The 13,276-nt window shown below is 45.7% G+C and overlaps 1 protein-coding gene across 1 annotated transcript in view; it reads left to right on the top strand.

The window, feature by feature from the left end:
- The window catches only part of LASP1 (LIM and SH3 protein 1), a 75,304-nt gene that overhangs the window by 29,620 nt on the left and 32,408 nt on the right, over positions 1 to 13,276 (top strand). Inside the window, exon 3 of the mRNA XM_019507546.1 lies at positions 12,891 to 12,975. Within this exon, the coding sequence (XP_019363091.1) occupies positions 12,891 to 12,975 (85 nt within the window). The remainder of the gene's footprint in view (positions 1 to 12,890; positions 12,976 to 13,276) is intronic.

The following is a 13,276-nucleotide window of genomic DNA, read 5'->3' as shown; positions in this document are numbered from 1 at the left end:
GAAGATTCATGGGTAATGGTGATGCAATCGCATCCCCTTTTGGCTGTACAGTGCAGCCGCTGTCAGAGCTCTGCATGTGCTATGAGCTCTGAGCTCACTAGCTGGTCGGTGTGGGGTCTCTTGGGGGAAGGGGGTTGGGGGGAAGAGTGGTTTTTATTTGTGTGTTCTGTTGTTTTTTCCTCTGAAGCAAATGAATGCTCAGTGCAGTTAGAGATTCTTCCAGTTGAAGTCACTGCTCCAAGCTGCCAAACAGCCTACGAATGCTCAGTGCTGTAAGCTACCTCCTTACCACTCTTCCTTGTTATGGTGGATTGGCCTTCCCTGCCTAATCCAGGGTGTCTACTGAAACTTCTGACATGACGGATGGAGTTGGCGTGGACACTGGTTACATCATGGTGTTGGGCGGAAAGCAAGGGTCTTTCCTCAAGAGATAGTACATCCCTAGCAGACCTCAACTTTCCACAAAAGCAAGCCAGATCCATTTACTTAGTATAGAAGTGCAATACAAGTGAAAGCCAAACAAGTTTTGCTAGTTGCTTAGGAATGGTCAGCACCCCAGTCACTCCCTGGCTTGTTCCACCAGATCTGATTTCTTCCAGTAGATTTGACCCCATGCTCTTGTCCGTGGGCGGTGTTCACAGGCTGTTAAGCACATTGCTATGCACCTATGGTGGATGGTATCTGCATATGTGCCCAGAGGAGAGTAACAGCTTGCCCTCATAGGCTGAGCTGGGAAGGTGAATTCAAAGCAGCATTCCTGACGAGGACTGCCTACTTCAGTACTGTTAGCATGCTGTATGTACAGGCAGTTGTAAGCTCAAGAACTTAGCAGCGCTATAGTGATAGTTCTGTCAACAACTTGGGCATAACCCAAACTCCCTCAGATCCCAATACTGCCGTCTCTAATTAGGATGGACAAGCTAGCCTGGCTGAAATATTTCATTTATGCAATACCAGGCTTTTATCTGTTTGTAGAGCATCAGGGTTTCTACTCCAAGGAGCTCCAACCTTGAGTGGTGCTCAAGCAGTAGCATTTTAAGGAGCTTGGTATGAGCTGTATGAAGAGTTGGTACATATTCCCTCTTCCTAGAGCACAAGTAAATGAGGATGCAGCAGCAGCTTTCCCAAGGCCACACACAGTCATTGGCCTGCTTTAACCACTCTTGACTGCTAGATTATAGCAGAGCTCTTGTAGCTTGTCTGGCCCTTCCCTTGGACCTCACTGTAGTGGCAGACTGTAAAAGGGGTGTTAACTTGTTTGAATCTCCTCTGACCAGCTTATCCCTACTCGATGCCAAAATGACCCATGGAAAAATCCAGTCTCTTTGCGGTGCCCATTTTGTTCCCATAACGAAGCTCCAATTTGCTGCTGATGGAAGGGCCATCAGTCCTCACTTTGTTTCACGTGCTGTTTGAAGCTGAAACTGTCTGCATCTCCCTGTGTCCTGGGGGGAAAGAGAGGGCTTGGACAGGCAGAGCTTGTTATTAATGTTAGAAGAATGGAGGAGAGAGAAATAATATTGAAATCAAACAACCCTGTTGACCTTAAAGTTCTGTATGGGAACTTCTGGAGTGGGAGAATTAAGAATGCTCTTCTCACTTAAGTGATCCCTTTTTTATTTCTTTGTCCCCCACTTTTTGTTTCCCCCCCTTGCCAAAAATGTGGAATACAGCTCCCCTTTAAAGGAGTTGTTCTGGATTAGTGAGAGTTGTCTTCCCAACCTTGGGACTAACAGACCACAATGAATTTTCTCTTTTGGTGGGTTGGGTGGGTCACCCAGAAAACAGCACTGAGAAGACTAAATCCTTCATGGTTGCTCCTAGCTGGAACTTCCTGGGGAATAAAGAGATGCTAGTGCAATGCTTGTTCCCTGCCCTGGGGGAAAGGTTTGAGTGGCAGGAGCCAGTGTCTTAATTGGTACTGACTATCCACTGGTGTGGCCAGAAGAGTGCAAATTAAGTAGCAGTTGAACACAAGTGCTCTTGTAATCTAGGGGTTCACTTCTTCCTAGAGCAGGATGGGGTTTTCCTCACCAGCTGAGAACCCCCTGGGGCAAAACACAGCCATCTCCAGTGTATCGCCTTAATATGGCACTAATTTCCCACAAGCTGTTTGTTTGGGGTGGGAAGCAAGAAGGAGAACCTTGAGAGCAACTGTATATTGTTCTCTAAGCTACTTGACTTGAATGCAGCTGGTTTAGACAGGCAGGCTGCAAACGGATGCTTTTCTCCCGGAGCAGCTGTACACATGGAGAGCTGGCCCAGCTATCCCAGTGTCTTCTCCCTGGAATACTGTTAGAGGAACTGACGTCCCTCCTTCTCAGCAGCCACTCTTGGTCCAGCTGGAGGTTTGCAGGCCCTTGCAAGGGTGGAGGGAGGGGTTTCTATCTCTCCCCCCCCACCCCTCATTTTAAACCTGTTTGTTTTAAATTTTGTCCCCAAGAATCAGCAACACTTGAGCCCTTTGAACAGCAGGATGTGAACTTCTGTGGCTCTCTTGGTAAAGCAGGCTCTATTACTTCCTCTGTTTAACTTTGTTTTTACTGGAGTCTTAATACAGCTGTAAAAAAGTAACTAATGTCACCTCTGGAGGGAAGCTCTTCTGTATTCTAGGCCTGGAAAGGGGGGTGGGATAAATTCATAGGAGAGCAGAGCTAAACCTCACAGGACTCTTTGATGTCTGGATCTATTAAAAGTTCCTCCTTAAACTGGCCAGCATTACTGGTGTTTATATTTGCATCATTTGAGCTAAGCATGGCTCAGTCATAGAGTAGTGTGTACCTTGACCTGGTATAAAAATGGTGCTGAAACAAGGTGGAGGCTATGATGGCAGGAACAGTCCAAACACTGTCACTCTAGCTCTGTTTGAGTTGGGGAAGAAGGAAGCTTCCTGTTCTGGGAAGCAGCTGCCTAATGTATGAGCTGCCTTATAAGGACAGGACTGATCTGGAAAGTGATAGGATATAAATGCTCAATGTTTATTTTGATTTTAAGTCAAAAGGCTGCACTGTAAACTAGGCTGGGGGGGCCTGAAGCCAGCTGGGTCTGCTTAGCTCATGAATGGCCAGGAAGCCTGATCTTGCAGATGGGTGTCACTAGGAGGAAGTTGAGGTGGCCATCTCTGATTGGTGAATGAGCAAGAGACTGCTCAGTGAATCTCGGAGGACCCTCTGAATTTTAAAAAGTAACCTCTCCTCCTGGACCTGCCCCAAGTCCTGCAGTCAGTGGGTGTGTTTTGGGTTTTTTTGGCTCTTCAGGTTTATCCAAGTGACTCTCTCCCCTGGGGGCATATGAAATCATCGCTAGCTAGACAAGGAGCTGTCAAATGGCACAAAATAGTCTTATCTAGTCTTAATCCCAGGACCTGTGGTTTACAATAGCAGAAACACTTGGATGGTTCCAAGTTGAAGACCTCTGACAACTATTGTAGCTTTGGATTTTGCTGCAGAATCTACTTGGTTTTTCTGCTCAGAGTTGTTTAATAGACTCCTTTTAAACATGGGAATTCACTGAGGATCTGCATTTTCTTTAAATCCTTCTTTGGGCTGTAAAGCTTCCACAGAGGAGATGTAAACCCACTTACTGGGCTTATAGCAAGACAATCCCTGCAGTTCTGTGTAGAGATGGTACCTGTTGCATTAGAAGTGCTGCTGCATTACAAATGAAGCATGATCTCTGGTATTCACACTCAGACAGCAGCCCAGAAGACCTCTCAGTGGAAGAGGTGAGCTTTTAAAGGAGACATGACTGATCTGTTGCCTGAGCAGGCAAATGGTGTCTGATCATCACTAGGTGGGCTGGAGATTTGTCTCCCCTTGTGAGAACACTTTCTTGTCCCCTCTAAGCTGATTTATGTTTCATTGCATTTATGGTGGATGAGGGCTGGGGAGGCTCTTTAATATCTCTCTTGCTTGTATATAATCATCCTAGTTGTCAGGGAGCTGTGGATTAAGGGGCTGTTGCTGTATCAGTCCTGGACAAAGATGCAAACCTGGAGAGGGAAGAGGCTGGATTGAGCATTGAGGCTCTACATTGTCATGTGTGTCTGTGCCCTATATATTTAAATACTGCTCACTGAATCCGACAGCAGCCCCCTGTGGCAGGGGATTTGGGGGCATCCTATTTGTCCGATTCATTAAACACTAATTGGGCATCAGCAGTGACTGCTGACATCCATCCAAGAGGCCTGAAGAGTGAGACAAATCCCACTGGCTAGCTGTTGGCACTGCCCCAGAGACCAGAGTGGCAGGCTTCCCTTAATCAGTAGTGCTATATCATTAAAATAATCTGTGTCCCAGTGTTGCTGATAAAGCAGCTGTTGAGTTGCCAGGCTGGGAGGTCTTGGCATGTGCTCACTATTCCTGCTGTAGCTCATTCTTGGACAGCATCTCAGTGTTAAAATTACCTGTCCAGCTGCTGTAGAAGTGTTTCCAGAACTACAGATTACATAGCAGCTTCCATTCCAAGATCCCTGGAAGAAGCTCAGTTCATTAGTTCTAGTTCCCTCTTCACACTCCCCTACTAACAACTCTTTGAGCTGGGGATGGGGCTAAGATGACTTATCATCTCTGTTTGGCTACTAGCAAAATGAGAGGCAAAGTATCCTGTCCCTAAGACAGGTGTGGACAAAATGTGGCCTGGGGGCTGGATGTGGCCCGCCAGGCCACTTTATCTGGCCCATGGGCCCCCTAAAAAATTTAGAAAATTAATATTAATTTGCCCTGGGCTGCCTGTCATGTGGCCCTCGATGGCTTGCCAAAACACAGTAAGCGGCCCTCTGCTCAAAACAATTGCCTGCCCCTGCCCTAAGATAACATGGAGCTGGTAGGACCAGGAGTAGAACCTAATACTTCTGCTATGATGTTGATTTAGCTTCTGGGTGCATCAGCTGTCTCCCTCATACTATAGAAAAGGTTAATATTTTTGTCTGAGCTGCTATCACTTAGCAGCAGACTTTACACAAATGTCACCTCTGAGGGTGCGTGGGACTAATTATTTCCTTTCAGTTAGAAGAATGACTGCATTTAAGTAGCTTCCCCTGCCTTCTCAGCTGTCTGGATTTCTCCTTTCTGGAGAAACCCTGAAACTTTCTCCAATAAGGGAAGGTTTTAAATCTTATGATGATCCAACACCTTTTGGTGGTTTCTTCCCCCCCCCATCCTTTTCTAACCGTTTCTGAGGCATCGTTACTTGGTTATGTATACTTATATTGGCCAGCAGTGCTCTGTTAATGGGATGTGGGAGGGAAAGAAATTGATCCAGATTAAGCATGAAGGATGCTGTAGTCCAAGACCCTTGTTTTTAACCTCTGTCAGCATCATCTAGCCAGGATGCAACATACTTAAATTTCTCAGAGTTCAGTTCAGTGCTGAGAATAGTGGCCCAGTTAACCACACCAGTCTAAGCTTGCTGCACAGCTTCTTTTGGATCTGGTGGTGGGATATATCTCTGCTTCTTGTAAAAGATCTCACAGTGGAGACTCAAGCACCTAGTGGAACACTTGGTTTCATATAGGCATCTTCTAGGCAAAGAAGAGTGACCCTGCATCTAGGCAGTCTACATGAGTAGAGTTCCTTGCAGTCACAGGTCTCTGCATCATGTTATTTTCATAAATTGCAGAGCTTTGGGTGAATTGTTTGCTTTTGTTCTGGAATGTAATAGGACTCCTTTCTGCTAAGAGCAGGCCCTTTAACGGTTACGGCAGTGATAGGGACACTGACTACTCTGCTCCTTGGCTTCTGATTTCAAGCAGAAGAAACAGTCCATAGCTTTTTCCCACTATAACCATGAGACAGACCACCCAAAGCAGAGAAGGACAGACCTGACCTCTCTATAAATCCCACAGGTGTTGAGGGTGGAGGATGGGAAGAATAGAGTTTGCATGAATAGTATCTTGTGGATTCTCTTCTCTGAACCAAGGCAGCTCACCCAGTGCTTTCTCATTAAGATGTAATTTATTGCTGCCTATTACAATGGCTTATTCTCATGCATATGAGATGGTTTTTCTGTCTTGTTCCAAAGATATTGGCTAAGCAATGGGAAGCACTGATTTCTGCTATTGAGTAGCTAGAGTCACTACTCTAAATCACTAAATCCCTATCTTAGAGTGCCAAAGGGCTGAAATGGCTGTTCTCTCTTGGTCATCCCCATATCTCTTATTTGTGATCTGCAGTCAAGAGTATACTAATGAACAAGCACCAGCTTTGTTGTTTTTGTATATTCATGTCCAAACCAGAAAAACTGCCCATAGGAAGAAGCTGCTTCTCACAGTCATGAGGCAACATAGTTTTATTTATTTATTTTGTTGAATATAACCAAGAGTTAAGCAGTTCTGAAATCCATCCCTGAGCTGTCCTCCTCCCATAGCTTTGGGGTAAATATTTATCAATTTCCCTTTCTCCACCTGTAAAACTGACCTCTTACTTTGGCTTGATTAGCTGCAGTGGCCTTCTGTGAAAATGCACAGTGGTAGGCATATTGGCTGCCTTCCTGGAATCCTGTTTTTAAAAAAAAAAAAAAAGATCCCTTGCACTCCCCCACAACCTTTCATTTGTAGGTGTTAGTAAAGGATGAGGTTGTCTCTTCCATACAGTTGGCAGAGCCACATAGGAAACTGGACTTTTAAGAAGAGGCCATAAGCAATGCTAGGGCTGGCTATATGGAATATGCCATGGAATATGCATAGACCCTGGTTTCTTGATGCAGCCAGCCCTCACCTTCACAAGCACTCTTTTGTCAGACTGCTTGGCAGAATACGCTGAAATGGATGCGAAGAAAATGTACGTGCTCTGAAATGTGTCTGGTATGATTTTCCACGATTCAGTGGTAGCATCATGAGCAATATCTCCTCCCTGTGATGATGCTCTATAGTCTATACCAAGGGCTGCTTGTAATGGTGTCTTGGCAAGGAGGAGGGGAGTGAGACCCACTTACATCTGTATACTGACCTTCATGACTCCTGGTTTGGGGTGGGGGAAGGGATATTGAGCAGACCAGTAAAATATGACCTAGCTTCACAGGGGAGGATTTCAGTTCTGTTAGGCAGAAACTGCATTTCTGTTTGTTTTCAACCCTTTCTGTGACCACAACTTCTGTTGCACCCACAGCCAGAGGCCACTATTTGGAAGCGCTCTTACATTAGCATGCCCAGAGCATCAGATGTGGTTGCCATAGAAACATAATGATTAGGCTCTCTGCACTAGCAGATAGCGTGGAGCTTACAGGCTATGAGCAAACCATAAATGCAGCTCTGTGTTGCTGGTGTGTGGAAGTAGTGTTTCTTTTAAATTGCACTTCTTCATATGGAACCTATATCATACTGTAGTGAAGCAGCTCTCCTGGCCAGCTTGGGTTCTCTGTGTAAAGGTTTCTTCCTCTTAAGTTTTATAGGGCAGACTTCCTTTCCTCATTCTGTTTATCAGCAAGGCCTGAGTTTTGAGGTTGGGGGTGCATGCTTCTTTGGAAAGTGAAGAGTGTTTTTAATGGGACTCAATGGACATCTTCATATATAGCTTAGTAGATGTGTACACAGCAACACTAGCAGTACTGAGGCTACTTCAGTCCTGCTTGGTATCCTAAGAGAAGCTAAATTCAATTCCTGTCCTGATGACAGGCCCAGATAGGCTTTTCCTGGGCAGTCCCTTATCTTCAGGATGACTGCAATGAAGATGTGGAAGTTTGGAGATACTTTGGGGCCTATGCTAACCTTATCAACAGAGGATTGATCGTGACTCTCTTCCTAGGAAGTTTCGGACCTGAGTGAGTTAAACTGCCCTCATCAGCATTAAAAGCAGGCCTTCTTGGAAAACTTACAGCTCCAAATCATTGAGCTGGGAACACTTTTTGGTATTTGGTATGAATTGGGCAATAACTTCAAGGGACTTTGGGATAAGGCTCCAGATGTGTACAATAATGGAAGTAAAAGCAGGCGAGGAAGGCTCCTGTCCTCTTCTGCCCTAATAAATTGGGGTAGCATAATCATTGGATTAACCCTACTGCTCTCTAGGTCCTAATTGCTGCACTAAAAGCCAAACAGCCGCTTGCTTCTAGCAGGAAACTTGTAGTTTTCAGTCTGAAGCAGAAAAATGGAGTACTCTGACCTTTGCACCAAGAGCCTTTCAAAGATTCAGTGCAGTCTGCATTCCAAGCAGCTGAGAGGAGGGTTCCCTTGTCCCTGCCTACAGCCTGGTGTCTGGGTTCTAATGCCACTGCTCCAGTTTCATCCTCTGAAGCCTTGTGGGGAGGTTAGTTTTCCTTCTGCATAGTGTTGTAGGGACAGAGCTTTCCACCTTGGTAATGTCCACTAGAGAATGTGTGGGTCAGGGCCTTCCAATGGAGGGAGCAACGAGGGCGCTCAGTAGAACCCTTTTTATCAGCATCATCATCAGACCTGCTCCTGTGCAATACCTGAAACTATTAGTTGGTTCCCTTTTTGTTTTTCTCTTCCATTTCCCTATTTCAATCTGTCCATGCCCTTTTTTAGGTCCTCTCCTTGCTAGGACTAAAACTGATTTGTAAATGCATTAAAGTCCGTTGTTACCACAGTCTCTTCCCGTACATTTGTGTGGCCTTTTAGGTCTGAGATCTGTTCTAGCTGAGCATTCCCCTAGGCTAGCATCTAGATAAAGCCCTCCTTTGCGCAAAGCCAAGGGAAATGTTTATCCACACGCTAGCAATAGCAGTTGGACGGCTGCTGGCACAGATTCAGTCATCAAGTGCGCAATGTTAGTTTTTATTTTACTTAAATATTCCTGGTAAGGTTCCCTGCTGAGGGCATCTACCTAAACAATGTGCCAAGCATTTTAACAAGCATGTAACACAGCTGCAGGCAAGTATGGATAATGTGGAATCGAAAACAGGCTTAATCCTATTCACCTTGCATTCCCTCTGGGAGTGGCAAGTGCTTAGAAATCATGACTGAGCTGTCCAAAAAACAAAATGAAACAAAACAACCCTAACACCACCCTTCACCCCTCCCCCAACTTCTCTCTCTCTCTTTGTTTTTAAAAAAAAAAAAAAAAAAATTAAATGAAGTTGTGAGAGGCAGAAGTACTAGTCTCACCCAGCTGCACCCATTGTTTTTGAGGGGAACTGAGATCTCTGGAAAAACTTGCTTTGTAGTCTGGGCTGGAGTAAAGTTCCTGTGTACTGCCGTGCAGGGCACAGCTCGGTGAACAGCATGCCCTGACATTTGTATTGTGTTCAGAAACTCTGTAGCTGTGCCTGTAGGGCTCAAGTAGGGAATGGTGGAGTCTGCATGCGTAATACATATCCGATCAGATTAATCTGAATTGGGATTAAAATAACCCCTCTTTTTTAAGCCGTTAGTGGTCTGGAAATGCTGTAGAACTGGTGCCCACTCTTTAGCCTTTCCTAAAGCCAGGCTAGTGGTAAGGGAGGAGTGCATGCAGACCAATAAGCAGATTTTTTTTCCTGTCTGGACAGGGACATATTTCTCTGTTCCAGGTTGGCCTGGAAACTGGGACTGGAAGGGCTCTGGGTGGCTGGTGTCCTGACGTGTCTACCTGTCACACTGCAAGCAAAAATGTTGTTTCTGGAGGTGGAGCACAATTCCTTGTGCCTCGGGCCTCGAAGTCACTCCTATGTTAATGTCTATTCTCAGTTGAGCCAGCAGGCCTCCATGTCTCTGCTGACAGGGTGCAGCCTGTTTATGACTTTGTCTGGTGGCAGGATTTTGTTTCGGGCATGGCTGGCTGGTGAATTAAGACGGTCTGCTGCCCCTTCTTGGACAACTGTTTAGAGGAGTGGTGGAGGGGCTGTGACTTAGATCGCACCATGGTACTGGAGGAGGGGAGAAAAAGGCATGCTTTTGCTTGTTGCTTTCTCTTTTTCCCTGAGCACTTGAGCAGGAATCTATTTTTAATCATGAGTTTCCTGCACTGTTGCTCTACTCAGGTATATTCTGTTCTTACAGGAAGTGGAGCAATGGCCTGTGGTTTGGTCTCTTCTTGCTGTCCTGGTGCAGGACAGAACTATGCAAAAGCAACAGTTGTCAGCCAGGAAGGACTCTGCTTTCTATCTGGTTGAAGACTTGCACTTAATTCTGAAGTGTTATTGACAGACCACATGATGGCGAACATCCCCACTTCAGACTGGCTATGCTATAGGTTGCAGAGTACTGCAACTGCTCTGATGGATCCCTTGCCTGACTCTCAGCCTCAAGCTTACACTGCTGTACGATGCATCTGTAACTAGATCCTCTGCCTGATAAAAGCTACAGTGTAAATGGATCTGTGCTGTCAGGATGCTTAATCTGTAGACTGTCTCTCTGGGGGTTAACCTCCATAGCTAGGGGACCCAAACATGTGCATCTGCTAAGTCTCCCAAGTGCTGTTGTAACTAGGTCAGGAGTCGGCCCTATTTCAGCCCTCCTCATCTTCCCTCTCCCCTCTAATCTTTCCCAGACTTGGCTGGCTTTAGTGTTTGGGGAGTGGAGTTGGAGGCTACAGAAAGCCTGGGATTTAGGGACAGAAAGTCCCTACTGGCCTGCCACTGTGGAATTAGGATCTCAGTGCTACAACAAAGGCTTAACATTCCACAGGGAGACTTTTTAAAGACCTCCCACCCCCTCCTCCTTTTGAAGCTTTCATTAGAAACGGGGTCAGTTTCTGTGTCCATTCACAGTGAGTTGGTTTGACGTGAGGACTGTTTTCTTCAGAGCTAGTGCTATGGGGAGTTTAAGTAGCATGGTCATAATCGGCATGAGTTAAGTAAAACAGCTGAATGTTGCCCTAAAACACACAGCTTGATCCCATGTGATGAGATGTGTGGAAAGGCATTTTCCTTAGCAGCTCTCTTCCTGGGCTCTCATAGCACTTTATTTCACAAGGGTTGGATGTACCCAAGTGGCCTTCTCACGCAGCTTGGCAAGATGGAGGAGACACAGGTGGGAAGTGACTGTTTCCCAAAGTTTTGAAGTCTGTTTCTAACTCTGTCCCTAAACGCAGGAGTTCTGTTGTAATGGAAAGCACTCGTGCTTCTCTTCAGTTATTCGGTCTACCCATCCCTTTCTTTTGTCCTGGAAAATCCTCTGATCCTTTTTGTTACAAGAAAAGCTATGGATGCAGCTCTGAGTCTCAAATGTCTCAATCTAAATGCTTCAGTGGAATGTGAAGAGTTTCTCTGTGATCCCATGGAGGCAAATATTGCCTTCTCTTAAGCCCTAGGTTTCTCAAGGAGCTCTATATGTGGAGCAGTTGCACTAGACAACCACTGACTTCAAGGCAGTGCAAGGAGACCTTAGTCTTGCAGTTCTCTACTCCCCAGATCAGTCACTGCATCGCTTCCCCAGGTATGAGGGCAAAGAAATGCCCCAGACTAGGTCTGTTAGCAGTTGAGTTTTAAAGCATTTGTAATGTAAACTAGCTTATTGCATTTTAGACTGGACTAACCGTGACTACGCATGCGGTGGAGAGTTGTGCTTGTTCATGAATTGTGTGACGTATAGCCAAAGAATCAGTATCTTGGTATATACTGTATGTGCCTGCCACAATTGTATTTTCCAGGCTAAATGGCTGGAGGGCCAAGGCATCTTCATCTCTGGACCAGAACCACAGTCTTAATCTGTTGCTCAAGTCTTCCTTGGAATATGCCCAGCTGTACAGTGTACCTGTCTAGCCTTTTTAGCTCTAACTTCACTCATGACTTGGTCCTATTCACATAAGAGATTCCAGACAAGACTGTGCGAGTCCTTCCGCTGTTGGAAAGGAAGTGTAGCAGCATCCTTGTCTTCCAGCTGCTGGATTCAGCAGTTGCTCTTAGTTGGTACTTGAGTTCCTCTAACTGCTAATTTGTGTTGTATACAGCTGTGGCTGTGTGCACCGTTCCGAGATTACTATACGGCACTCCAAAATAATAGCAGTGGGCTTGCTGCCAAGCAGGATAGCATTCTGTGTACAGCACTCCCATGCTAGACGAGTCTTGACAATGTGCTAAACACAAGTCATACTGCTTGAACTACATACCAATATTGTTGAGCACTATAACATTTCTTCTCCCATCTCCCCACCCTGTTTGGATGCTACCATACTGGCATAATTTAATCAGTGTAACTATTTCTGTAGAAGATACAGAATAAGACTCCTTTATACTAGTCCAACAGCAAAACTAGGGGATTGTACTGCTCTGACTTGAATAAAAAGTATTATTCCTTCCCACTTAAATAGTTAAAATGAGGTAGTCTCTGTAGACCAGACCGTAATATTAAAATCTGGACTAGTGCTACCGTAATAGAAAATTGAAGGCCTTTAAGAAGGTCTCATTCCAGATATCCAGGTTTCTTTCCTGCCTTAGAAGGGGTGGAGAGGTGCGTTCACACTGAGGGGGTGGCGGGTGTCTCTTTTTTTTATTATTATTTTTAAAAAGGTAACTGTTTTTGTCCAGTAAACTAACTACAGGGGAAAGGCACCAGACTAGCAGCTCTGAGGACTGAGAACTCTACCCAGCTGCTGGTATTGGTGCCCTACCTCCTGTGATGTGCTCCAGCTCAATTTTTTTTAAATAGGGCAGTGATTCCCAACCAGTGTGCTGTGGCACAGAAGTGTGCCATCAGAAATGAACAAGTGTGCTGCAGAGTTTTGCCATGGCAATGAGCTACAATAGGTATGAGGATGGGGAATGCCTTAACAAGTGTGCCACAAAATTTTTTTATTAATGTAAGTGTGTCTTGGGCTGGAAAAGGTTGGAAAACCCTGAAATAGGGGACCAGTCTCCTAGGACCAAAAGGCTTCAGGCCTGTTCAGTCCTGGGTGATCTCAAGGCTGAAGAGGAAGGAGTAACTGGGAAGTGTATACAATGTGGGTGCTACCTCTGGTGTTCCAAAGCCCATCTGGCATGTCTAACAGTTGACCGGCTCTCTTGTCTCCTCTCAGACACTACCCGAAGCAGTCCTTCACCATGGTGGCCGACACTCCAGAGAATCTGCGCCTAAAGCAGCAGAGTGAGCTTCAGAGCCAGGTAACAGTGCAGCCAGACATGTCTGAGCTAAATTACATCATACTTTGTACTCCATGCCCCCTCCCTTTAATAACTGACTGATAGCCTGAGGGCTGGAAAGCATTGAAAGAGGGGGTTCCTTGTCAGATATCAAGATCGATCTAGGCTGGCAGTGCCTGTGGTCTCCGTAGTTTGACATCCATCTCCAGTGGTCACCAACAGCTGTGTCAGCTGAGAAGCCAGGGTGTCCTGCAGCCTGGTACCCTGTGTCATGTCCCTGACTTTCTTGCTGCAGCATCTTCCATGCTACAAATCCCCCAAC

Source organism: Gavialis gangeticus, unplaced genomic scaffold (genome assembly GCF_001723915.1).
Source record: "Gavialis gangeticus isolate Ggan-Ray unplaced genomic scaffold, GavGan_comp1, whole genome shotgun sequence".
NCBI classification, from domain to species: Eukaryota; Metazoa; Chordata; order Crocodylia; family Gavialidae; genus Gavialis; species Gavialis gangeticus.
Note: the sequence above shows the minus strand (reverse complement) of the source record. Positions and strands in the feature narration are given on the sequence as shown.